The following is a 27,419-nucleotide window of genomic DNA, read 5'->3' as shown; positions in this document are numbered from 1 at the left end:
AGGTCTGTGTAAAGTTACACTGATGTACAAGTCATTTAACCCAGTGTACAAATACTTAAAATAATTTGGTAAAATGTTGAAGTATTTACTTTAACTGTTTGGGACATTTGCTTATTTGCCAAAAATTAGTTAAGAGAGATACGACCGTCTTAGTTAATCAATGTAGAACTCAAGAAAACGTGGAGACCGTTAGCTTAGCTTAGCATAAAGGCTGGAAGAGCAGGGAGAAACAGCGAGCCTGGCTTGTTTAAAAAACAACTGCTCATCAGAACCTCTAAAGCTTACTAGGTATTATTAATCATCATAAAAAAAGCATTTTTAAAAAAATGTACAAATGTGCCTTTATTCTGTTTGTATGAGGTAGCAGAAATTGTCTGCAAAGTTTTTGTACAAATCAAACAAAACATTTAACTGTTTAACAGAGACTTTACAGGACAGCTGCTTCCTTTTGCCTCCAGTCTTTATGAGGCTATGGGTCTTTTATTATTATTATTAATAATAATAATAATATACAGATATGAAGGTCATATGTCATTGTACAGTTTATGAAACTTGGAAACATGAGTAGGCCAACAGGTTTTTCATTCATTAAAGCAGTGATCAGCACTGATTGGCTGCACCAACAAATGTTAACTATAATGTTAACGAAATGGTTGTGTACAAAGAAGAGAATATGAATATGCCTTAACTGCAACCAAACATATTGATAACCTACAGTTGTTGGGACTTTGTCTGGAATTTAAGATACTGGTTTTAATCTTTGGATTTAATATACGATTAAATGACTTGTAACAGCGAACAATTCTGTGCATGAGTTAAATGTTAAATGTGTAATTTTTATATCAAACTATGTCACCACTGTTGCTCCGTACAAGCTGAGGCTTCTAGCTCCAAAGGAAAACAGAATCAGCCTTGCTACAATGAGGTGGAATTTTCAGGTCTTCATCTCTTTGCTTTTGCGTCCACATCTTCAGCTGTAATCTGGAAGCAGCTCTTCAGCCTAAGAATCCTTCAAAGCCACACTGTGGCGGAAAACACAGCTGACCTGTCAGCTCGGTCCATAGTCACAAGACGAAGGAGGTATTTTTTTTATAAACAAATTGACAGTACTGTATATGGAAAGAGAAGAACACTATAAAGAGGAGGAGCCAAGTACTGTACACCATTACAAGAGAGGTTAAGAGAAGAAAAAAGAGGTCTTTTCTTCACTTTGGAAGAGCTTTTGCCTATTTTAGCTTTCAAATCTCTGCAGAAGTTCAGGAACAGTCACTTTAACTATCTCATGGTACATCAACATCTATAGTTAATAACTTGTGACAGCCTGAATTTTTCATTTTGATTAAATTGTCTAACTAACAAAGCAGGGCTGGGTGTGGCACCCCTGAGGAAACAAATCAGTGGCTGACAGCTCCTGAACTCCTTTAGAGATATAAAGCTCAAACACAGATGTGTTACCTGGCCTTACTCTAAAGAAGAAGGAAATGTGCAAACAGCACTGAACAAACTACATTTTGGACCGACGAGTTGTGTTGGTTACAAAAGCATCTTTGTCAGGCTTTTCAGGGCTGACGGTTTCCGTACATCAGCGGTATGATGAAGACGGAGATGTCGTCTCCAGAGCCCAGACGCTCACTGGTGATCCTCCAGCCTCTGTCCCTCAGCACGCCACGCGCTCGCATCACCAGGTCCTGTGCTGCCATTGTATACCTGTACAACAGAGGACACAATAAGGACGCCATTGTGGCTGATTGTATGCAGTTTGAAGGTTGACGCCATTTGAAAACTTTACTTCACCTTCTAAAAATGTACAATAAAAGTTAACAGGGTTTGTATTATTATAATATTTTGCCCTTTCACTGATCTTTTCCCTCTTAAAACACAATCCCCTCCAGAAATATTCGAATAGCAAGGCCAATAGATTTTGGTTTTTTTGGTATATTGAAGACTTTGGATTAAAGCTTAAAGATGGATATCAGACATTGCCTCCAGTTCTGCATGGATGTTTTTGATCATGAGCAGATCCTTTCTTCCAATCACTTTGTAAGAAGTTAATCTTGGTCTTTATTTCCTAACCTTTATGGATTATCTAATCTGATCCTTAATGCTGATTAGGGCTTCTGTGGTATAGTCTGAAGTCTTCCTACACGGTGGATTGTGATACCTTCAGCCTGCTCAGTGCTCTCTTTACTTTCATTCAATTCAAAATTGTTGTATTTGCTGTGCCCGGTGTGTCTGTCAATTCAGTAATATTTTCTTTCTCACATAGACAGCTCTCTGGTTTTCACATTGACTTAGCGTTTTTAACAACAAAAAACCTCAGGCTAAATCCAGAAGTGCTAATTAGGAATTATTAGTCTCACAGTACACACCTAAAACACCTGTCAGTCATCACTGTAATTTAGGTAATTGGATGCAAAAGATGCTGAAGCCCATTTCAGACATGCACTGGAATTCTGTCTTTATCCTGACTTTTTAAGGAGAGTGTATGTGTGATCAAATCTGTCAGAATTAAATTCTCCCAACATTATCTGGACTTTATCCTTCAAACCCCCTAGTGTAATGTCTGCATTATTTAAGCTCTGGCTTCTCTGTCCCGAATCGTGGGGACGATTGAAAGTGAATGAATGAGTGTGTAGATGATGTTTCTGTCACTCTACAACAATTTCAGTCGAGCGATACAACCTTTGTTATTAGATCCACAGCTCGGATGGGCTGTAAACAAAACACTTTCCCACAAGTTTTACATCAAGTTGTGTCTCCTGTGTGAGCTGATCGCACATGGAAATCAAGCCGATATTCACATGTGAGGACGGTTCTCACTCTGGCCACTCTGGACGACGTCAAAGGCTGAATTCTCCTTACATTGCCCGGAGTTCATCTGTGAAACGGGCTTATGTTTCATGTTGTTTAACATGTTGAGGTTTCATCAAATGAAAGATGAAAAACTGAACCTTCATCTGATGATTATTTATATATCAAATGTCTTCAGTGTGCAGCAAACACACAATTTAAAAGGGACTGTAGTTGTCGATTTTACGTAATGAGGGAATTGTTTGACTCTTTTTACGTTACAAGCTAACAAGTGTGAAAACTCTAAGACCGAGGTGGTTAAATATTCTCTACAAAGATTACATGACACATTGTTTACATTTAGACATAATAATGCAGCTAACAAAATTTAAGTTACAAATGGGAAATTTAAGAGAAAGAACGAAGGTAAAAATAGAGAATGCTTCCCACCTGTGAAGGTCATCAGGGTCACAATTGGCTAGGAAAGTAGTGACTGCCTCGGCTACTTCCTGGTTGGACAGGACATCCCACAGTCCGTCCGTTCCCATTACTAGAACATCATCAGCTCCATGCTCGTACTGCATCAGGTTATATACTTTCACCTTTAAGCCAAAACATAAGAAATTAAGAATTCTTTCAAAGGAACTCATTAGTTAACTTTCAGCACCTCATTAACCTGGCTGTCCAGACATCAACCTTGAATGCAGGACGGTTTTCGTCCTACTGTTACCTTTAGTCACCAATTACCATTATTGAAGCAAAAAAAGCAGCTTCTCAGCTATACTGAAAACTGTACTGAGCCAGCATTTCCACAACTTAATGAATTCAATGCAGTTTTTATTCACTTTGAGCATCTCAAGAAACCACTTGAGAGACTTTGGAGAGAGGTGAGAGTTGTGTTTGTGAGAGAAAGGGACGCACACAGACGGAAGCACAAAGTGCCGAGAGGAGTTAAGTGAACCTGGCATGAACCCGAGTATTAATGAATAAAAGATCAAGCACAGAGCTCTGGGAGGGAAAATGCAAAACCCTATAAGACAAACTACACGAGGAGATGAAAGTGCTTTGAAACCAGTGCCAGACAGTCAGACAGGTGAGCTCAAGTTCTCCTGCAGCAGAGGACCTTGTTCAGACAGAGAGGCAGCACAATGTTTCCTCTGCTGACTGTGGTGTAGGGTACATCTCAGCAGACTTAAATCACAAAGCAGAGTAGGGAAAACTAGGACATAGAAACATCTGCAACATCTGATTTTGTAATAACTTTAATAGTAGCAGATCTAGAAAACAACTTCACTCTGAGGGCTAATGGTTTTAGGAAAATTATGCCATAATGCCCAATGCTTGGAAAACAGCCTGACAATATGAAGTTTGGGCCGAGCTGATTTCAACTGTATTTGTTCTTGCATGAACAACATCTTCAGTTGACCCGCCTGTATTTGGGTGCGTTGACCCTAACGGCCTGATTAATCTGCTACTGAGATGAAACTTGTTCTAATTTCTCTCATCTCTGCAGGGGACCTTTAAAGTGCTGTTAGACTTCCTGGTCACCTCAGTGATCAAGGCCCATCTTGGCTGGTTATTCAGTTTGGCAGATTGTAGGAAAAGTCCTAGTAGTTTGGAAACTCTGCTGCTGGGAATATTCAAAGTTTTAGAGTACTTGCCTTAATTTAAAACAAAATTAACAAATATAACTTGTTTGTTGCTGTGACATTAAGTGTAAGTAGTGGGAGTTTATATGAACAGATGTGTATTGTTCTAAACTATGTCAAGTAAGTTAAATTGCTACATGTCCACTTAAGACGGCCCATCTGTAGTAACAGTGCTCACCTCAGGACAACAGGAAAGAAATGGCTTTATGTAAATGTTGGAGTCGTGAACTTTGAGGTCGTGGTCACCGAGCCCTCGCGTCACACCGATGGTGGCCAGCACCCGTGCCTGGAAAGCAAATCAAGTGGTTTACTTTAGGATTCCTTGAGGTTTATTTTCACAAAGCTTTGTTGTTTTGGGTCTGTGGGTGTAGTTGTTGGCACAGTAATTGCTCACTGCAGTAGGATTTGCATTTAACAGCGATTTCATATGGTGGCATACTAGTCTTTCAATTCAGGGAATGTATGGGTAAATATAGACATCTAGGCGGCGTCTCGGGATATTGCTGGTGCAGTTTGACAGATGTGGGAAATTTTCCATTCGTTAAGAACAGCAGCAGTTAATGTCAGGCCATCAAAATATGACTGACAGCTTCAGTGTAAAACAAGTTCTTTGTGTTAAATTCATTTGTTCCATAAAATTTACAGTATAATAAATGTGGCTGGGTCACATCACATCTCGAAAGAAATGTCAAAATACAAATTAGTAAAAGCTCTGTAAAATGTTGTAAAGGCACTGAAAAGCAACAATGTGGTGTTTGTTTGTTCCTTTAATTATTAAAGTTGTTTTCAAAATTCTTCCAGTCTTTTAATCCAGTGTGAAAACTCTTTTCTGTTCTTTGAATTCAACATCTTTTTATCAGATAACACTAGAGCTGTGCATCTGTGAACTCACCAGAGGCTTATTTTTTACCCTTCTGCTCTTGAATCAAACTGAATTGACTAAAAATATGAAAAGAAAATAACATTAATGAGAACTTGCAGCGTCTTGGGCAATTTATTTGTAGTTTTTTTAGTTTGGGTCTCATCTTCTCATCTCTCAGCTGTCCCAGTGGGGATTTGTATCGTTCTCAGAGACACTGCTGTCATCTCCTGTGTAGTGTGTGTCTGTCTGAATGTCTGTGTGAATGTATTAGAAGAAGCTACTGGAATGGAACAGATGGACCTTTTCCTCTCTCCTCTGGTGAGGCTGCAGACTAACACACAGACATGCACAAAGTGTGTTACTTACACATCAGGGTCCAAGTATTCAACCACTCTCTGGGTGGCTGGAAGGCATGTGGTAAGTGTGTGTGTGTGTGTGTGTATCAGACTGACAATGTTAGAGTGAGCTATTTATTTTTTCCTCTGCAGTTCTGATTTCCAGAATAGAGATGCAGGGCTGAGTACACACACACACACAAAGTAGTTCACTCTTACCTTTTTCCCTTCTCCGTATATTAGTGGAAATTTGAGATCTTCATCCTCGATGGTCTTATAAGCCCTGTATTTGAGAAGAGTAAAGAAACACACACTAAAACAGTGAATCCCTTTTTTTATCTGACACACAATCACACACCGTAAAATATACACACTTTGAAAAAGAGGCAGAGAGGAGGAGTGACAAAAACAAGCTTCCCTTTGATTATATTATTTAAACCCTTTTGTTGTATTGGCTCTGGGAGACATTTTGCCGGTTCACACTCTCTCCAGTGCACCATTACCAGAAGCAAGACAATTGCCACCTGACTCACTATTGAGCTATTTTGTCAACACCTCATTAGGAAACATGATTCAGAGCTTCAATTTCAACATAAGTTCAAAATGTAAACATGAATACCATGGGTTAGCTTAAAGGTGCAACAACCACATTTTATATATTAAGAATAAATCAAATGACCATGTGAAATGAGAAATGTCTCACTCAAGCCAACAGATGAATATGACCTAGTTTTCTTTTTCAGCTCGCTGAGTAGCAGAACCACATACTATTTCTCGGTAGGATTGATGGAAAGCAAAGATGAGGCTGAAAAGGGAGGTAGTTTCAGAGGAACATTCATTGGTTGACCAGAAAGATGAGCAAATGAATGATAACGCTGTTCATATCTCCTAGAGGTTCAAGTATATAACTGTAATATTTTAGGCACAAAAAGTTTACTTTAAGTGACTGTGCTGTGTTTATATCCCCATCTGCAAAAATAAACTATTGCATTTTTAAGTTTATGGCCATATACAGTATACATCTCAAATTTTTCTCCATCTTTAAAGGTGGACTCCAGCTATTTGGTACAGAGATTCAATAAAAGTACCAGGTACAGCCAAAATGGATGCATTAAGGTAAACACATCATCATGACCCCTCCTTCCTGGTAAACCCCCACATCTTCCAAGGTCCACACTTTAGTTTGGAATCATTTTATGAGTAGTCTTCAAGCCCAAGATATCAAGTCATTAACGACAATGACCAAACTATTTGAATGAATGGACTTTGTTACCATTGCTTCTTTACCACAGGGGTGGGTTTCTCATGTTCCTGCTTATTTTCCCAACTATCCCTGCTCTACGCACTGCTCTTCTAGTTTCTGATCGACTGATCACACCTGATCAGACGACACAATATGACACAGTTTAAGATTAGATAATCTATTTCAGATCACAAGGGTTATTTTTACAGGCTTAACTTTACAACGACCATATGCAACTTTAGCTAGTGCTGTCATAAGACTTTAAATCTATCCACTGTGCTCTGCTCAAACCTCCCTCTCCCTGCTCTTCTACCATCTGCTACACTCTCCCACCTCTGCCCAGGCCTTTAGGTATTAGCCACCATCAAAGTTCAATGAATGAAAATGATGCAAAACTTACTAATCGAGGCAAAAACTTCTCTGACTGGTTAGAAGAGTGAGCCTTGCTCCAAAACTCTGGGAGTCTGACTTCAAAGAAGGTGTCAACAGCACCTCTCTATATTAATATATGTTTTTGAGCATATTTATATATTTCTAAGTTACTTATTGTAGCTTTACATTTGATATTTTAAAACAAATAGCAAAATTTCCCTTTAATATTACAGACCAGTAAGGAAAGTGCAGTGATTTTAATTAATAAATGTGAATGCATTCTGTATAGTCATTTTTATTAAACATAAAGGTGGAAAACAGTGACACTCTTATCGCTCATGACAGTTTTTGTCACTTTTTGATTTGGCCTGTGTTTTAATGCAATGCACTTGCGCTCAAGACGTCTTCTCTAGAGTGCAATACGAGTGTTTCTGTAATTCTCTGTGTTTCTCAGATTTTAGTGTGAATGAGAGAGAGGGGAGATGATAAAATAGACACATAAAAAACAAAAATAAGTTCAAAAGTTCACCAAGCAGAGACCTGAAAACATACTTAGAAAAGGAGCTTTGATGTCAGACTGAAAGACTCCCTGGCTGACACTGATGCACTTAAACTCGCTAGATTAGTCTTGGCTTCACGAGTCAGAAGAGAATATCAACTTCAAACAGCTTCTTATCTGGCTGGGATTTGCTTCGTCTGTCAGTCCGTGTCTCTGTCTGTCCATTTTTCAGCCTCAAAAGTGAGACGTGTACCTCTCCCAACCCAAACACACCATGCTCAGTCTGAATTTGTGCTGAAGCTACAGCAGCCATTTGTATCCATTAGCCGCCCTCCCATAACTGCTCATCAGACAAAACGATGGCACACAGCGTCCCACTCGGAACTAATTTATCTTCCCACGGTTTAATCTTGTCATGATCCACATGTTGGACTGCTGCTATAAACAATACTTCTATAGCAATTCTAGATTCAAGGACTATATGCCTTTGAAAGATGAACCCACTCTTGGTAGACAAAACATTTTCAATCTAACTAATCTCTAAACACAAATACCATGGGTTTTATACTAAATACTAATATTTTTATAGTGACAATGGATCAAATGTCTATGTGTACAGTAAAATCATGTGGCCAGTCCTATGGACAAAATTATCACTCAACTCTCCAGTTCCCTTTAGCGTTGTAGCTTGTGTTTTAGCATTGATTGGAATAGTTTAAAGCTGTGCCATATCATATCATCATATCCATACTGTGAAAATACCTCTAATGATAAAAAGAGAAATATTGTTTTTTTTCCAAACAAACAGTTCAGCCACAATTATTTGGGAGATAATAACCTCAACTAACAAGTGGTGGAAACGCCACCTCAAACACAAACGCCACTGACATAAGAAACTAGATAAAAAATAAAAACTTGAAGTATATTAAGATCTAGCGATTAATATTAAAAAATCATTGTCACATTGAGACATTTATCTTTAATATCGCCCAGCTAGGGCTGAACCTTCAGTAATCATCGTCGACCTAATTTTTCAAAGCTCCCCCAGATGACATCATCTGAACACCCAATGATGAAAAACTCCTCCGGGTGATGTCATCTGGAGGAGTTTTTCAGCTAGAAGCATAGAAATATCTAATATAGGGAAGTAGAGGGAAGTTTAAAAGCATTAATGTACATTTACACCCTAAACTGAAGCCATAGACAGCAAGTTGAAAATTGTTGAAGTCGCCCTTTAAGAGAGATGACAGTGATGCATCTACTTAAAAAAAGAGTTCTTGATTTAATATACATGAAAACATTTTTGGTAATAATGGTATCTGTAGCTATTGAGTATTATCTCTGCACGGGTAATTAGGCAAAATTAGGCAAATTATAGCATGTTCTGTCAAGACAGACTCCCATAAAAATATCTCCATAGCATTTCCTTGCATTGATTCTAAGAGAAACACATAATAATACTCCATACACTCACACATGCTGACTGGCACATTTCTGCTCCTGAAAGGTGGACTGCAATATCAAATATACATCACACACCACAATGCACACAGTACAGTATGTGCCACTGTGTGTCAGTGAGTGTGTCAGAAAACTCCCAACTCATTACTGGGCTCCACTGCAGTCACAGTCAAACAGCATGGTGTCTTGCTATCCCACAACACTGCACATATAGAACCATCTCTGCTGTATCATTATATCATATCAGGTTAGGCTGCTCCCTCATTACTGCTCTGCTGGTCTCTTCAGCTTTCACTATATAGGAGAGTGCAGCAGTAAAAAGCAAAGCAAAGATACTGACCACAGGCCTGTAAACAAATCAAACCTTTTTTCATATTATTGCTTCATTTAAGGTGGATACAACAGTAGACACAACAATTTTACAGTATAATTTTACTAGTATGAGTCATGGTAGAGCAGACACTTTGGAGATGCAGGCTGTCAGCCGAGGGAAAACAATGCTTCAAACAGAAATGAAAAAAGACAATAGACTTACCATCCGTTCATGGTGAAGTCTCGGTAGAGCATCCTCTTGCCTATCTCCTTCCTCTGCACTCTCCGGGGAAATTCCAGGTGCGTGAACTCATTTCCTAACAGGTGAGGCTGCATGAAACCCTGGAGGACAAGTCTACAAGTCAGTCAAGCATCTAAATGGGTGGCAGATTTGCAGATAAAGTCATTTCTATCACTCAGTCCCAATTGATACTGGAACCTTTAGGCTGATATATGAATATTAGAGCATTTCTTCCTACTTTTGACATGACCTTGACCTTTGACTGACAACTTCTAATCAGTTCACCCATGCATCCGAATGGACATTTGTGCCACATTTGAAAAACAATTCCCTTAAGCTGTTCCTCCTCATGGGGACATAAATAAAAACGTTAAAATATTCTCAGCCGATGAGCTTGTTGATTGGTTGATCTTCCTTCTGGCTTACGATAGATCTGTAGGAAATTGATGGACTTTAAATGCTGTGCTAACTGTGTTCCTTGTCTCTTGAACACAGTGAGAACTTGTGATCAACAAATTAAGTGGGTTAACTGAGGTGTCGGCTGTACAGAGTGTGTAGTTTCAAAAAGTCTGATGGGTCTCTGTGCGACAAACCTAATGTCATGTATTTGCTAAAATTCAGATTACAGCTCAAAAACAAGACTGCGTGCAGCACTGTACTTTGTATTTCTATGTCAAATAAAAAAAACAATCAGTGCATTTTCCTACCAGGTACTGAAGTCGCTGTCTTTCTGATTCCGGTGTGAACTCTGCTGACATGGGAATGATCTCATTTTTTCTAATAATGATAGCCCTGCAGATATGAACCAAAAAAAAAAAAAAAGTAATACACAGGCAACCTCAAAAGAACAAGCTGTTGTATTATTTGGAGCTCTTTTCTCTGCCCCAGCATGTTTATGTACTCCCATTATTTGCCCTTAGCTCCCTAGAGTCTACTGCAGTGTAATTATCGCTGTGTTTTTCGCAAACGCTTTCATTTAGAAACACACACCTGCTGTCACCTGCATTCCCAACATATAGTTTTCCTAGCAGGTAAACCACAGTCAGAGCTGTGCATCCTCCTGTGATGTTGTAAACTTGTTTCTCCCTCTCAATCTGAGCATCCTGGGAAAGGGAGAGACAAATACAGTGATTTCAATCTTTAATGCAACATCGTCAGAAAAAGAAAACTTCAAAAAAATGCATTGTCTGGGTCTTTTAAATATTGATAAATAAGACTGTTAACTCGCCTTTTAAGCTTTTTTCCCCTTACTTTGCTAAGACTAGGAAATGTAATTTGCAGACATATAGTTCTCTGATGAGCAGCTGTAGGCTTCACCTTTTCACATAGGCCAATAATTATCTTCTTCTAGATGTAAAGATGTCAAAAAGTGCTTCTTTACACTATAGATAAGAGTGAAAGCTCATCACTTATTGAAAAGATTCTACAAAGATTGAGTCAGTTTGGGTTCTGCAGTTTCCAGGCTGTATGCCACTGCCATCTAGTGGCAGTACTGAGACACTGAAAGCTATGGTCTAAAATTCATTGAGTATCTCTCTGTGTTTGTGAATGTGTGTGCATTTCACGTCCTCAGGGCAAAACATCAATGTGTGGAAAAAAAGCCCATGACAGCAACAACAGCTTTGGTTTATGTGTACTTAATTACATGTGTTCACTCTCTCAGTATCTAATCTACATTTCTATATCTTCTTGGTGGCATTTTTTACTGCATACACACTGGGAGAACATGGGGGTTCGTTATTAGAAAACTTCATTGTTCATTATAAGCATTTATTTATCTAAATGATAAATGAATTTCTCTGTAAACCAAATGTCAGGAAATCTGCTTCCTAAGCTCAACGATGTTCAAATCCCTATTTTTGCTCTTAAAAATTATTTAGAAGGTCATCCGAACTTGTGTCCCTGTGAGGCATTTCAGAGGCTCAAAATGAACAATATGAGACCCTGAAATTTCATCATCTATTAAGATATAAAGTGCCTTCTGGCTGGAAACATCACAGATATTTTTAGATTTTATATCTGTATATGTGTGGAACTAGTGTGGAAGAGAAGAGAAAACTGGGGCTGGTAAAGATGACGGGGTGATGACAGAGTGGCCTGTAACTGTGGGGTCAGACACACCATTCGAACAAAAGGATAATAAACTCTTTTCTGCACCTTCAGTTTACGTTTCTATTTCCAATTATCGATGCAATGACAGAATATCTTCCAGTGAGTGTGAAAGTTTTCAGGAACTGATCGGGATGAGTGAACTCAATTTATCATGACCTTGCACCTGTCTCTCTGTCTCTCACCATTTCTTTAAAGGCGTTTTCTATGGCTCCTATCACCAGGCTTTCATGCTGGATCTTCTTCTCAGTAAAAAAGCGAGGAGGTGGTGGGGTGTTGCATGGGGAACCTGGTGCACCTGCAGCCCCGCGCAGTGAAGCAGCTCGGGTCAGGGCACGGTGAGGGCCTGGGGTGTTTCCCTGGAGGTAGGGGTCGTTGTCGGGCTCCTCCCCAAGCACAGTTGGGGGCAGAAAGGCCGGGTTGCGCAAAATCTCGATGACGGTCTGGAGCTGGCAGGCGATGTGGTGGTGCAGCAGACGGGAGGCAACAACTGCCGCACCTGAACCAGCATGGCCATCAAACAAAGCCCAGTAGTGGAACAACACCTTCTCACTGTCCTGCAGATACATTTTATATGAAGTGATTAGAACAAACAGTGAAATCTAGCAGCAAAACTAAACATACAGCAAAGCCAACCACACAATCAGGACAAAATAATAATGCTTCTATTGTTTATTTTAGCAAAAAAAAATGCAGACATACATGTGACCTACTGATCTGTGTCCCACCCACTCAGTGTCTGTCACCACTTGAAAGACTAGACACATGGAAATGGAACATTTTGAGGCTATCTGAAAACATCTGTGGAACACCCAGGAGATTTCAACAAAAACATGAACAGCAATTTTCATTCACTTTCACTGTGATGAATAGTTTTCATAATTTCTTATGACTTTGTAGGAGTTGGTGGAGCCCATGAGGTTTTTGAAATTTATGGTGGATTTTTTTATGAAAAATAATAAAAGAGATGTAAAAAAAACAAACAAACTAAATGACTAATGCTGCTAGTGGGAGTTTGTATTGGTGATTCATTTGTTAAAGGAGAGACATAGCAGTTCTGTGTGTGGGAGATGCAGAGATCAGAATACCTCACCACTTCATTTGTCTTTGCACTGAGGAGAAACTCTCTCTCACACCTTTTTCAAGTCTGTGTGCTCACGGCCTTTCCTTGGTATTGTCTCACTGAATAAACCTTGTTTTTTTTTTAAATATAATATAAAATGCTGGAGTTAAAGATGATGGTTTCTCAGGTTCTCACGTTCAGGTTCTGAATTAAAGTGTGAAATTTCTCTTCCTTACATTTTACGTGTTACTCTGTATACGCTCTGGATAAACGAAACCCACTAAACAGTCCATGTAAGACATTTGTAAAACTTTTCCTTTAACCACAGAGGGTGTGAAACCAAAAGAAAATAACATCAGACACAAGCTTTGGGGATTTCTGGATGATGTATGATGTCCGAATTGTTTCCAGATTTTTGTTTCTGTGTGAATTAATATCACTGTTTAACAGTTTTTATGTTTTTTTTTTTTTTTTATTTCAATCATCTGTAAGGTATTAATATGTATGAAAGATGCTATTTAAATAAAGTTTCTCAAAGCCAACACAGAGAGACCCACAGGCAGAAAACCATACATACTCACATTTACAGTCACCAATTTACCCTAACATGCATGTCTTTGGACTGAGAGAGGAAACCAGAGTACCCTGAGAAAACCCATGAAAGCACGGGGAGAACATGCAAACTCCACACAGAAAGGCCAAGGCCGGCCGGGGATTCCAACAGGGGGCCCTCCTAGCTGTGAGGAGGCTGCAATAACCACTCCACCACCATGCTGCCCTTATAAAAAAATATAAAATCTAAATACATATTACAATAAATAAAAATGTATATATAAATACTTATTTGCTGTGCATTTAATAATGAATATTTAATGATATACTTTAAAGCTCATTATATACCACTTTTAGGGACAAGGATCTGTCTGCAGATCTGGGTCTGATACTGCCCTTTTGTACTCATACTCAAAACGTAGCAGGTAGGTGGAAGTGAAACTGTCTGTGGTTTGTAGCTGTTTAAAGATATGTCACAACAACAAAAGTAAAGGCAACAGTAAGCTCTGCTCTGCTTATTAAGTCTTAAGATCCGGATGCTGAAATAAAAAATATTTTAAATGCGTGTAAAATATGTGTGCATTTACCACCTTCACTGACATCAACACCAGTCAAGAAAGTACATGTGAGATTTTCAAATGTTCGCAATCTTGCAGGTTTTGTTTTTTAACTACTATTTTGGACCAGCAGTGTTTGTCTGTCATCAGTTTAATTGTGCAGTGGATTGATGAGAATTTTACTGTCCAGCAAGTCATAAAAGAAGCAGTTTAGTACTCATATTGGTACTTGGTACCAGCAAGTACTCAAAGGTAAACACAGTACTTGCACACAGTCTTAGAAAGAGTTATATCGGGACATCCCTAAACTCCCTGCAACATCATTAAGATGTGTGTCTTGACTGTGAATTTGTATTTTCTCACCTCTCCCAGTTTGCCTGGCTCCATGCGGAGCCCCAGGCCCTCTCCGTTGGGCAGGGAGTTGCGTCTCTTGGCGGTGGGGGTCTTGCTAGGTGTGGAAGGAGGACAGTAGCTCATTGGCCTCCTTCTGGCCACCACCACATCACAGCAGGCCTGGTCCTCATTCAGTGCACTCTTACCAGCATTAATTACTCTGTAAGCCAGAGAAGGGATGGTAAGCATAATATCTAAAAGGGGACTTTTTTTAGGCTTTGACTGACTCTCTGGCATTAAGGAGTCCTCTTATATAACAACAACCAATGGCAATACACTTTTCGTATTCATTTTTCCAGTTACCATAATATAGTTATAAGCCACAGATGTGGCAAATGGTATAAAGTGCAAGTCTGACAGCTGTGGTCTGTAATAAGTGGTTCAATGAATCCTGTCATCAGATGCTTTTTGTCAGATAAAACTCTGCTGCAGTCTTTTGATGGTTATTATGGTTCACTGCAGGATCCCAACATTTAGTCAGAGCCACAGCCTAAGGTTTCTAGCTGTTCACTGAGCGAGGCAGCTGGCTTTGTATTGTGCGTGTTCCTGATGAAGATCAAACGGCAGTGCTTGTTTGTGGCTATGCAGTGCTGGGAGAGTCCTGATGCATCGGGACAGTTGCTTGTGGCAGAACTAGAACTCTTTGTTTGGGAGACTTCACAGAGTACTGCCCATAGCTGTGTATGTGCAGTCTAAGTCAGCTTAGTTGGCCCCTTTTTTAAAGAGGAACACCACAGAGAGAGATGATACCACGGCCCAGTAACAGTAGTCATCGCTACAAAATAACCACAATGTGTAAAAGATGTATTAGTTTTCAATTCTTTATTCTTAATTCTTTATTAGCTGTCACAATTGTCACGGGATACTTGGTCTTTATCTACTAACCTTACTCCATATGGGATTAGAAAAGACTTACAATTCTGTTCATAAATATTGGAATGATTATATGTTTTTTGGCATTTGGCCTCTGTAAATCACCGAACGGAATCTGAAATTAAACGCTCAAGATGTGAGCAAAGTCAAGACTTTCAGCTCTAACTCAAGGGATTTAGCTTAAATTTAGTATCAACCAAGGAATTACAGCCATTTCTAATAAACACACTCTCATTTTTATTTGCTCAGAAATAATGGAACAAACTAACAAACCTAATTATTCGCTTTGCAGTCAGTGACTAAAGCCTGGAACCCTTGGACATGACCAAATGCTGCATTTCCTCACTCAAGATGCTTTGCCAAGCAGCTGCCTGTATATGCTGCTGATTCCGGGGTCTTATTGCCCTCAGTCGTGTTCAGTAAGTGAAAAGTTGCTCTAGTGGGTTGAGATCAGGTCAATGAATTGGCCACTGAAGAATATTCTATTTCTTTGCATTGAGAAACTCGGGTAGCTTTCACTGTATAAGTTGGGTGTTATGGTTTTAGCACTACTTCCTGCTCCGGCTTTTATTTTGACGTCAGGACTTCCTGTTTTTACCACTCTCAATATTTTTAGTTCTACCTCCATAATTAGTCATTGCTTTCACCTGTGTGTTCCCTCTCCTATTTAAGCAGCGCTGTCGTCCTCCTGCTCTTTACCTGACTTTGTGACACTGAACCTGATTTGACTCTGTTTTGCCTCTGGACCTATTGACTTCTTTTCTGCCCACCGGATCAGCCTCTGCCTTTCCCCTTTTGGACACTGCTTTCTGGACTTGGACTTGGCTCGGACCTCGGATAGATTTTGGATCACCGGACTTGTTTTCCCTTCCCCCGCCCTGGCACCGGACACCTCTCCTTGGTACACTTCCTTTACCTTGCACCGGCGGGTTCTGCAGATTTCTCCTTCCTGCCCTCGTCCACAGTAAGCCCTTACTGTAGTATGCATATACCCTCTGAGCCTGTCCGCCACTAACTTTCTTCTCCTGTCTTCCACAAGCACCCTGTTGAGCGTTTGCACCACCCGAAGCCCATCCACACTTCCTGTACCACTTTCCTTAATAAATCCATATTTAACTTATTTTGGAGTCCTGGTTTTATAATTGGGTCCCCCGATTTATTCGGTGTGCTTACGTTCACCCTTACATTGGGTCCTTATACATCTGCGTCATTAAGCTGATGGATAAGGACAACAGTTATTTTTTTCTTTAGCAGCCATACGGTCCATGCCATAACTCCCTCCACCATGTCTGACAGATGACTTGGTGATGCTTCAGATCGAGAGCTGTTCCTCTCCTTGTCCATGCTCTCCTCTTCACAGCATCACCCTGCTAGAAGTTAGTCTTGGTTTCATCAGTCCGAACTATCTCATCCTAACGCCATCTAACAGTCTTTCTGACATAACTAGATGTAGCTGTGAAATGATCTTCTTGACCAGAGAGAATTCTGCAGTCATCCACTTTGGTTGTCTTCAGTTGTCCTCGGGGCCCTTTTGCTGTTGCTGAGCTGCCAGTTAATTCCTTATTAAGGATGTTCCCAACTGTTGTATTGGCCACTCTGAATGTTTTTGCTATCTCTCTGGTTGGTTTAGTTTTTTCAGCTTAATGGCAAAAAAACTTAATTTGCATAGACACCTTTTTAGACCTCATGTTCAGAGTTTCAGTAAACAGAAACCAAAGGCAAATGTAACATCCCAACCATTTATTTATCATTGTTCTAATAATTATGAACTGATTTATAATGTAAAAAGAGTGTGAAAATGCTTATAGGATCTACATCAGATTTTTTTTAAAACCAGAGCTATAAATGTATAGGGTGAAAAAAAGATTACGGTATATGCGAGACCCCAACACACATATTAAAAAGTCATTTAGCTTCCAATGGTTGGTCAAAAGTGAGACTGTGGACATGGCTGCAATGAGAATGCTAAGTCTGACCAACATCTCTCAAGGGTGATGTGAATGTGTGTGTCTGTGCGAAATTGGCATGTCTATTTATAGATACGGACTGTGGGTTGTTTTGTTTGAGGCAGCATCACAGTCTGGTTCTCAGCCTCAGACACCCGTAACTTGTGTATGTAAATACTTTCTTATCGACAGTATTTATTCATCTTAAGCTTTGCCGCTCTCTGATTTATATTTTTCATTGTCACGTCGACTTTCTTGTGCCATTTTTTTTTGCAATAGTACCATTAATTCAAATGAACCCTTTTACGATGCTGGAAGTGGCCATTTTTGAAAAGTTGTGTGCAGTGTGTTCTGCCATTTTGGAAAGGCTAATATTATTATTATTATTATTATTATTATTATTATTATTATTATTATTACCTTGGGTTTTAAGAAACTTGTGAACCATGTGAAGGAGCAACATTTATGACCAGTCTTTCTCTGCTGTCAACAAACGTGTGGTACAAACATGTGCTGCCGAGTTTACATTACAGTGAACTTTTGAACCGTGAACGTAAAAACTATTAGCAAAAGCAATTCTCATCCTCCATAACTACAGCGGATTTAATTCAATAATCCTACTGTGTTTCATATAATGATGCAGCTGGGGCTATTGTGTGCATATGATGGAGAGTCCTCCTGCAACTCATTTTTCCTCATTTCACCATTTAGAGGAAGAATGATCATTTTATATTGCTGCCAATCAAATTTTTGTTTCATTTAGAACAATTAGCTTTCCTCCCATAAGCAATAAAACCTAATTTTCCCCTCTATTGTCAGACATCTAATGCCCTCATTGTTTCTCTACCTACAGCAACAGATTCTGGGCCAGGCATTGGCCCCAGGGTTGTGATAATTGTTCGTCGAACCACAATGGTTCAATGCTTTGCTTCCATTTAACTTGGAACATGAAAGGGACAATAATTGTCAAAAAGCTACTAGTAAAAACAAAAAAAGTTCAACTTTAGTGCTTTCTTTAGCTTGTGCATGATTGCTGTACCGTCTGAATATAACAGATAAGAAAATAAACAAGTTTCACTGTCTGAATGGAAGAGTTGAGATAGTGTATTGTATTGTAGTGTATGTTCTAATTTGACTGAGGATCACATTTACTGGGAAGTGTCCAAAATACAGTGAGTCTATGGCTGTGTCAGAATTAACAGCGTACTAGTGCACTATATAGTGTGTTCGACCATTTTGTAGTGGTGTCTGTATGTTGAGTTTGTAAATCTTTCTTACATAGTGCACTGGATTAGAGGTGAAAAACAGGATACTTAAGCTTATGAAAAAAATACATTTAGTCTGAGCTTGTTATAAGTGTATAAAGAATTATAAATACAGAGTTAACTTACTATTTTCACTTATAACTTTTTTAATTGAGGATAAGAACTTACAACAACAGTACAATTTGTAATGGCTATGTGGTTCCTTCTGGTGCACTAATTCACTAAGCTGAGCACCCAATCAATCAGAGTGGTCTGACAGAAAAGCTGCCAACAGGGGTTCAACTTGCACTAGTAGTGCGAGACGCAGTGCAAAGAGGCCGAGGGACACTCCCTGACCAGTGCTCCAGCTTGGTGTGTCCCAGCCAGAAGACTGACAGTGTAGTTGCTACCTTTGCTGATCTTTGACTGCACAGTTCCAGTTTGAGTTAGAATTACAAAATTACTTTGATTGTTTTGTCTTGGATTTTTGTTTTCTTAAATGTAACAAATTCCTGTCTAAAACCCATGTGCCTCTATGGTTGTGGAGAGTATGAGAGGCTAGATGTGAGGTAGAAGTGATGAGAACTAAAAGAGTCGCTATAATGACACAGGAGGCGTTAATTACAGATAAATGCTGATATGAGCTGGATTCATTACCCACCCCAATCCCAAAGAGACACTTCGTGTCTGTTCTGAGTATCACTGTGATGTCAGCATGTGTGTTAAAGAGACAGGACATAAGAAAGAGGCAGATCCACCACAAGCTCTTGCACAAATTGTTACTATAACTCGCTTATTCATATTAATACATACAGTATTTATTGAGGAATATCTCATGCTTTCAATGTTTTCCAAATCTCTCCAGCTGAATCAGTAGGGTTCTATTCCGATATTGGGGGGGGGGAACGATAGAAGGAAGGGCTAGATATGGCTAATAATACATGTCTGTAACAAAAAGGATTCAGAATGAAAACAAACCTTTGTCTTATTTAAAAAAAAAAAAAAAAACACTTCACAAGATATTTATTTTACATCAGAAGGCGGCAGAATCACAAATATCTAGGAACAGATCAGACAATCGTTCATTGATAGTATCAATGACAATCCAAGCACCTATGGCAGCATCTTGTTCTTATCTTTTAGTAATTCCGGAACCATGCACACTATCGTAAGTGTTGACTTATCAACGTCTAGCACCAGATTCATTTCCACTGAACTACTTACGAGGTTTGTGTACTTTATTTTGTAACAGTATCCTTATGCATTAAAGCAATCAGGGTGGACTGAGAACTGGCTCTTTAGGAATTGACTTCTGTGATACATTAACCAAGAGTGGAAACACATGCAGCCAATCAAGTGATTCTTACTTTAGATAAAAGACATCTCACTTGTCTTTTATCATGATGTTAATTTCCTACACAATAATGCAACAAAGTGTTCCAAATCCTATCATTGGAAAGAAAGCTAGTATTTTAGTAAAGGAAATAAATTGCATACTGTAGTAGGGTCATAGGTCAGCTATGGTGTTTTTCTGTCTGTATCAGATTGTGTGATTACGCATGACCTTTCATCAGTGTTAACAATGCTACTCCCTGTACATTTATTGTACTTTGCAGGGTGCTGCAGCCAGTCGCTTGTGATTATTACTCGAGAGAATCACTTCATCCATTAAGTTCAAAGTAGGACATCGCTGCTGCTGTGTGGCACCCCAGGGTACATCATCAGCAACATGTATGTTAATGCATGTTACAGCCACCTAAAGGGACATAACATTACGTTTGACAGGGGTTTCATTTCATTTCCCTTTCAAAATAAGATTCATCTTCTTGTGGTTTGGTAGAACACTTTCACTGGAACGACTTCTGATGATTTACGCAGAAACTTCAACAACATATCAGGGCCCGCAGAACCTTTTCAATATTTGCAAGTGTGCTCTAGAAACTTGAACATTTGCTAAATGAGTTGTTTGAGGACTCAACCTCCTCAGCATGCTGAGTTTTTTCTAAGCTTTTTATAAGATTTGTGTATGAGGGAGAGGCAAAGCTTTTGTGTAAACTGTAACAAATTACATAAGCACAAACATGATGTACTCTAGCTGTAGACTATAACAGAACCACAGGCTGTGGCTAAACATTCAGCCACACCTTGACACACAGCTAGATATAAATACACTGATCAACCACAAAAATGAATCTGCCTGGTGGTTTCAATGTTGTGGAGGACGGGGGATAGTGGGGGGGTTAATATAACGTTAGACTGGACGGAGTGCCGATGCTGACCCCTGTACCCCCAACATTGACATCATCTGGTGGCTTTATTGTTGTGGCTGATCAGTGTGTTGCACACTTATTGACAGTGCTGCTGGTAAATGGTGCATCATCCCCTCACGTAAAAACTAGCTCGGCATTTCGAGCCGCTGCCGTTACTTACTCAGCATATCCCGTGGCCCACGGTAATCTCCTGGTTTCCTTCAGGATGAGAATGGGCCGGGCTACGTGGTCCGCGGAACACTCGATCTCATCCGCCGACAGTCCGAGGAACTCGGGTCTCATATATGGGAATTTGAGCGGCAGCTCGGAACCAGCATTGCCCCCTGCTCCGGAGCCACCTCCGGCCATGATTCCACCCATAAACCCGGCTACAGCGGACTTGACCCGCGTGAGCATGTTGGCGGTGCGTCGCGGCGGGATGTCCGTTGGCCGGTGCGCGGCGCCGCGGCTCCCTTTCCCCGGATTCCCCCCCAGCTCGGCCGCGCTGGTCGACGACAGAATAAAGAGGCAGTGGATGAGGAGGAGGAGGAGGAGACCCTCAGCTGGTTATGGTCTCATTTATTCCGAGCGGAGAAAGCAGCCACAGCCGGGGTGCAGGGTGGTGATGCTTTAGGTAGATCCCTGCACATCCTCATGGACGGTTATTGATAACAGCTCGGCCGTCGTGAACGCGGAAATACACGGAAGATTAACGAGTCATGTGATGCATCCATGGACGCACACTGCAAAAATCAATCCAAGGATGGTCAACAAGCTTACAGCGAGTTTCCAAGTGCTAAACCAACCAGGAGGACGCTTTTCTATTTTTATAACTGAGACACCAGTGCAAACAAAGGAAACGTCTTTTAGATTATTTTGTTTTACATTTGCTGGTTGTCACAAAGATACAGCACCTAAAACCTGAATAAAATATGTAAATGTATAATGTGTGTGTGTATATATAATGTCCACTCCTAGTATTCCTTAGCATTTCTTATTAGTTAATTATTATGTTATTATCAGTCTACGTCAGCACTGGGCTCTTTACTCTGAGTCTTCCAAAGAAGTGTCAGACAATAGAAAATAAGAAAGAAGAAATATTAACCATCACCTAATACATAACCCCGAGTTCAGCTCATTTGCTTATCCATCAATGCTGCTACTTGAACTCCGGGAAGCACTGGTTTGGGCTCTAATTTAATGGACTTTTAGTATTTAACCATTTCTGAGGCTTGTAAACCTACCTCATGGCCTGACTGTCTTAAAATAATGATGTAGACTTGTTTCTTTTTACCAGCTTGACCATTTCACAGCACATCTGCACAGCAGACACACATACTGAAAAGTAAGACGTCAAGATATTTTCTTGCAACAGTGTACACAGCTGTCATTCAGTCAAAAGCTGACTACTTAGAGGAAAACAAGTAAAATGATATGTTATTCAACTAGCATATGCTAAATACAATTTCATGCTGAAACAACAAATTAACTAGCTCTTTTTTACAGTGTAGGGGGAGCACAGCTTGAGAATTCATGAGCAGCTTACAGTTGCTGGCAGCAGGTTTAAGGTATTCAGTCCTGTAGTCAGTACATAGGTGACAGAAACCTACAGAAGTCTGACAAGAAGTTTACAGTCCAAAAACTAATAACTAGTACATTCAAATACCTGATATTGATATATTTACACAACTGTGGATATAAATTAGGTATTGAGAGAAATTATCTTAAAGCTGAAAAGTAATTGGCACAGTTTAGGGAGCTCCCCTTGGGCGTTTCCTGTACAGTTGGGTCATGCATCTGTGAAATCTTTCACTAGTGTTGTGAGCAGCAAACGTCAGCAATGTGAAATAATTCTGTTGTGTAATAATGAGAAATTGAATAATCGATTGATTATTGAAGGTCAAGCAGTTGGACTGGGGGGTTAGATTTCTCAAAATATCTATCTGAAAGGACTGTGTTCGTTCTACAGGCAGCTGAGGACGACATCATTGTAAGTAACATTTCCAACATATTAATGTTTCCTACATTTTTGAAAGATCATATTAAAAACCTTTAGAAACATTGATCTCTGCTTATTAATATTATTGTTGTTATTTTGTTGAATAGCAAAGACAAAGAGTATGCTTAGTATAAGAATGCTGGCTGACTTTCTAGTTAGACAAAAACTATTTTATAGATGGTTCAGCATCTTAACTTTTGGATAATAGTACATAACTTATCTAACGATTTATCTAACATGTTTTTAGTAGCCACATTTTTCCTCACTTTACATTTAGCTCTTTAATTAATCTGCTTCCACAGCCAAATGTATTTTCTTAAAAATGTATTACCATTTGCAGATGCAGATGTTCTCCAGAAGTAGAATTTATGTATTCATTACTTCAAGACAAACGGCAGATTTGAAGGCTGACTAGGATATGAAAGGGAAAATGCATGAGTTTATATAAGTGAGTACACTAAATACACTATAAATAAAAACTCATTATCAATGGCTTGTAGTTTTGGGCTGGAATCGGGGTTCACCAGTAGCTGGAGCTTCCAGGTTTGTTTATGCTACAGGCCTTAGAACACCTCAGTGCCCTCAGGGCAATTTAACCAATTGTCTGAATTTTGGAAACATTTGGCTGCACCAGTGATGATTTAGGTGAGTTACTTTAAACCTTATGCAAGCTTGTCTCTATTTTTAATTAATTTAGATTATTTTAAAGCAATCTGTTTTCATTGAGTTTTTTTATATAAATTTATGTCATAAAAACCATATTAAATTGACCATGATTGAATGTTGTAATAAAACAAATAATGAAAACTTCTAAGGGTAAATACTTTTATAGGCAATGTGTGACTTCATTATTATAACTCAGTTAATTATTATAACTCAGTTGTTGTTCCTGAGGAGTGTTATGTAGTGGAAAGATGTTTTGCAATACACAATATATTCCAGTAGATAGAGCCCTCACACAAAAGGTGGACAGGTTTACTTACCTAGAGGTCAATGACAAAATCTAAAAGGTGTTTAAACTTACTTCTGTTAATTATTAAAAAGAGCTACAAAATTACTACAATAAACAGTCCATTTTAAGTCAATAAGTCTTTTATTGATAGTTGCTCCATCAAGGTTATGTCAATATAGTGTCACTCTCCTCACGTTATCAGTAAGGAGGCCTTAAGCAGCCACAAACCGGGCTGAGTGCCAGCACGGGACAGCTTTGAGCCAGTGAGGATCTCCTGCATGTCATGGGTTTATGGGTTTGGCACTATTCTATTATTAGACACGTGTAACTGGGAATCAGCAAGTTAGTGTGTTGTTGTTGTTGTTGTTTTTCTGAGGGTGGATCCTTGAGGTGAAACTATTTGGATTTATATTCCCTGCATCAGTTATCACAATGCTTTGATTCTTATGTAACAGAAGTGCAGTGGCTGACAGTAAACTGAACTGAAGACATTCATCTTGCTTTACTGGTGAGACCACAGACTTTAGAACTCTGGTTGCACTGCAATTAACTGTCATTAGAACTGGCAAAGAACCTGAAATGAACTTTGAAGTGCCTGTAAGCTGCATTTGGGTACATCCTTGTCCTGTCTCATTCCCAGCATTAGCGGTCTGAGGGTAAGTTATTAAATCACAACATTGCCTCTAATTGTTTTGTGATGATTTGTTGCTGTATGTTAATAAGTTTTTGAGAAATACACAAAATTCATGATACCAGAAAGGCAAAATAAACAAAAGTATTGTATAAGACACTATTTATATCTATACAGTTTGATGCATTCCATAGCCCTCTCTCATCACTCCTTTCCTACACTCGACAACACGCTGCAGCACTCCACCCCTCAGCCTGCTTTAGAAAGAGCAAGCAGTGGAATGACAGGCTGAATAAGAGGAGAGATTACAAGGCCTTGTATGCTTGCTGTAAAGGATTGCGTGCAAGCTCTTCTCCACTCTATGCTCTCCAGCACTGTAGTGAGGGTTTTGGACAAGTCTGCAGCAGCACAAAGGAGGCACCTGTAGAAAAAGACGTCATATGTCTGTGTCAAAGGGTTACAGTTACTGCACATAATCATGGTACAAGGAGCGGGCTAAGTTCGGCTTGCTTTTATGTTTTTGGTCTTCAGAAAACTGTAGTTATCTTATCAGTGCATGTTGAAAGGAGATGAAGAAGAAAGTGGTTTCGTTGACAACCATTGCACCAATGCAAGGAGGTGCATGCTAGACAGATTTCAAAAAAATGACCTGCAAGCATCAGACCTGTGTGGGGCCCTCACACTGGCTAGGGTGAGGTCTTATCTTACCTGATCATTTGGCCCACTTTGCAAAAAACACAGAGAGATATTTATCATGTATCATAATTCAGCCATTTTTACTGCTAAATAGACAGTTCCCTCTGGAAGTAAAAACTAAATGGAAGCACATAAATTAGTCATGCAGCCAGAAAAATTACTGTGTAAATAAGAAAGTGTGCTAACAAGTTACACTAATAGTTGATAAAATAGTGTGGTGTCCACAACTCTTTCAGTTGCTTGTAAACGGCCAACAAAATTGTTACTGCAGCCTAAAATAAGTATAATTCTCTGAAAATTACAATATCTTCCTCAGATGGCAGAACAGAGTTTCTAGTGAATTTCATTCATGTTGTGTTTTGCCCATGTTAGGGCATGTGGTAGAAGGAATGAAGCCACGAGGAAGTTATCTTTCTGTTAAATGTTAAATGTCACTGGCCACTATTATGACTAACTGATGCTGATATCAACCCAATAAAACACGGCTCAGTTTTTGGAAAAAAAAAACAAAAACTTTTTATGTCTTGAATTTATGTCTCTGAATAAATTCACCTCTGCCTGTGGCATTAAAGAAAACAAACTCGACAGGAGGATTACAGCATAATAAACTTGCATCTGACTTGTATCAAGTTTTAGCCATCTCTTTGTTGAAGCCCAGTGTTGCATTCTCAGTAAGTTACTGTAAAACCTTTTCTGTCAGGAAAAATAGAATTTTAAATGGAAGTAATAGTAAACATATAATGTTAAATGGGATTTTTTTCTCTCTCAGTAAATCCTAATACATACATATAAGTGGGGGTGGGGGTTCAGTACTCTTTCCACTTGAAGGTTATTACCATGACGGTCCCATAGAAATTTTGAAAGTGTCACAACTATGGAACATGCCATTTAACCTTCTTCATTTATTTTGTATAAATAAAGAAGATAAGTTGACGTGCAGTATGACAGAGCACTTTAATGTTTTTTTTTTAAACATTGCTAAAGAGGAAAAGCCTTTATATTTGTGTCTCAGCTTCCCACACCAGTGCCCCGCCTCCTGATGTTTAAATCTACTGTTTTCACTCTGCCTCTGCACTCTACACAGGATTTCATGACATCAAGGACAAAACCAGCAACAGAGCCTCCCCACTTTGCAACTATCATCAGCCTCCCAGCTCAGCCTCACCTGACCCTGCCACTCTGCCCCCGCGGGAGTAGAAGAGGGTAAAGAAAAAAGAAGAAATAACAGACTACGTGGTTTGGACAAGGAGGGAAGAAGACAAGTGGGGGCTCTGAAAATGATTCTCTGGGTGGCCTTACTGATGTCTCACTATTGTTTAAGTCTGAATGGAGCTGCAGCAGAAAACACAGCACTGGAGAGGATAGAGAAATGCACCACTAGGTGTTCTCAGGTAAAAAACTAAATTCTTGGAAGCATTCAAATTACAAACAACTGCTGATGGGGTTTTCTACTTTTTCCTAAAACTGTATAATTTTACAACTATAGCTGATATTACTGTTGGCAGTAAATTTATACTTACAATACTTTGTATACTACTGTATCTCCTCCTACAGCTACATGCATGCTATTGGGACTACTGCATGCTGCTTTCGTCATTTAGAGGAAATCAATCTTAATATGACTATTGTTACTACACAGTTGTGGTTGACAGGGCTTTTGAGGTAGAGCCTGTTTATGGATTTCTTTTAATGCTCTCAAAACATGAGTCAGTGCAATGTCATGGCACTTCAAACCCTATTGTGCGACCTAAGTATTTGTATACATCTTGCAAAGGTGTGCACACGTACAAGAATGTTGACAGGTAAATTCTACTAAAGGTTATGGTAAGAATGAGGAAAAAAAGGTGTCTAGTTCATAAAGTCTTTTTGAGTGTTATGCTCATTTAATCATTTACCAAGCCAAATGAGGAAACCAAAACGATGCAAATGAGGTTGGGTGGAGAGTATACGGTAGGTGATACTGTGTTTACTTCATTTTAGCTTTATCTTTATGTCTATCAGTGCTGCACATGCACCAAGTAGATACAATTGTTTCTCTTGTGCAAGTTTCTGCATGTACAGTAAAGGTGCTTAAAGGCAAGGAAATCAGGGTTTTATTGTAAACTCAGACACAAGCTGTGTTGACTTTCACAAAATTATCCATGCTGTAATGTTTTGAGATCCTCTACAGTGTTTGAAGCCCTAATGATGATGGATATCTCAGATCAAAAGCACAGCTCATATATCAATGTAGACATGGAACAAATGAAAGTATTCATCATGTGCGGTAAAAACCTGAAACCTGACGTCATATGATAACGTGACAAATGATTTTACATCATGTAGGCATCAGTCATTAATCATCCCTGAGCCGTGGATGTGAACATTTGGAATAGCTTTAACCACAGTGCG

At 39.3% G+C, this 27,419-nt stretch overlaps 2 protein-coding genes across 2 annotated transcripts in view; one reads left to right on the top strand and one right to left on the bottom strand.

Moving 5' to 3' along the window:
• The window catches only part of LOC137106422 (ubiquitin carboxyl-terminal hydrolase 15-like), a 53,628-nt gene extending 27,251 nt beyond the window's left edge, over window positions 1-26,377 (top strand). The window contains exon 22 of the mRNA XM_067489642.1: window positions 26,113-26,377. Coding sequence (XP_067345743.1) covers window positions 26,113-26,235 — 123 coding nt within the window. The 3' untranslated portion in view covers window positions 26,236-26,377. The remainder of the gene's footprint in view (window positions 1-26,112) is intronic.
• Window positions 492-21,443, bottom strand: LOC137106423 (protein phosphatase 1H-like). The gene is made up of 10 exons (XM_067489646.1): window positions 20,932-21,443; window positions 14,409-14,598; window positions 12,059-12,430; window positions 10,755-10,867; window positions 10,472-10,556; window positions 9,747-9,865; window positions 5,856-5,919; window positions 4,618-4,725; window positions 3,241-3,392; window positions 492-1,707 (listed from the first exon to the last, which is right to left on the bottom strand). Exons 1-10 carry the CDS (start codon window positions 21,165-21,167, stop codon window positions 1,560-1,562), a joined length of 1,587 nt encoding a protein of 528 aa, XP_067345747.1. The 5' UTR covers window positions 21,168-21,443; the 3' UTR covers window positions 492-1,559.
• Window positions 26,378-27,419: the final 1,042 nt, after the last annotated feature.

This window comes from Channa argus, chromosome 21 (genome assembly GCF_033026475.1).
Source record: "Channa argus isolate prfri chromosome 21, Channa argus male v1.0, whole genome shotgun sequence".
NCBI lineage: Eukaryota > Metazoa > Chordata > Actinopteri > Anabantiformes > Channidae > Channa > Channa argus.
The sequence above is the reverse complement of the archived record's forward strand: the minus strand, read 5'-3'. Positions and strand labels throughout refer to the sequence as shown.

Excerpts from the sequence above, each read along its gene's own strand:
- LOC137106423 (XM_067489646.1), bottom strand. The coding sequence starts at position 21,167 with ATGCTCACGCGGGTCAAGTCCGCTGTAGCCGGGTTTATGGGTGGAATC. Across the intron at positions 12,431-14,408 it reads AGCCAGGCAAACTGGGAGAG|GACAGTGAGAAGGTGTTGTT; the intron begins GTGAGAAAATAC and ends ATGTATCTGCAG. Across the intron at positions 1,708-3,240 it reads GACCCTGATGACCTTCACAG|GTATACAATGGCAGCACAGG; the intron begins GTGGGAAGCATT and ends TCTGTTGTACAG.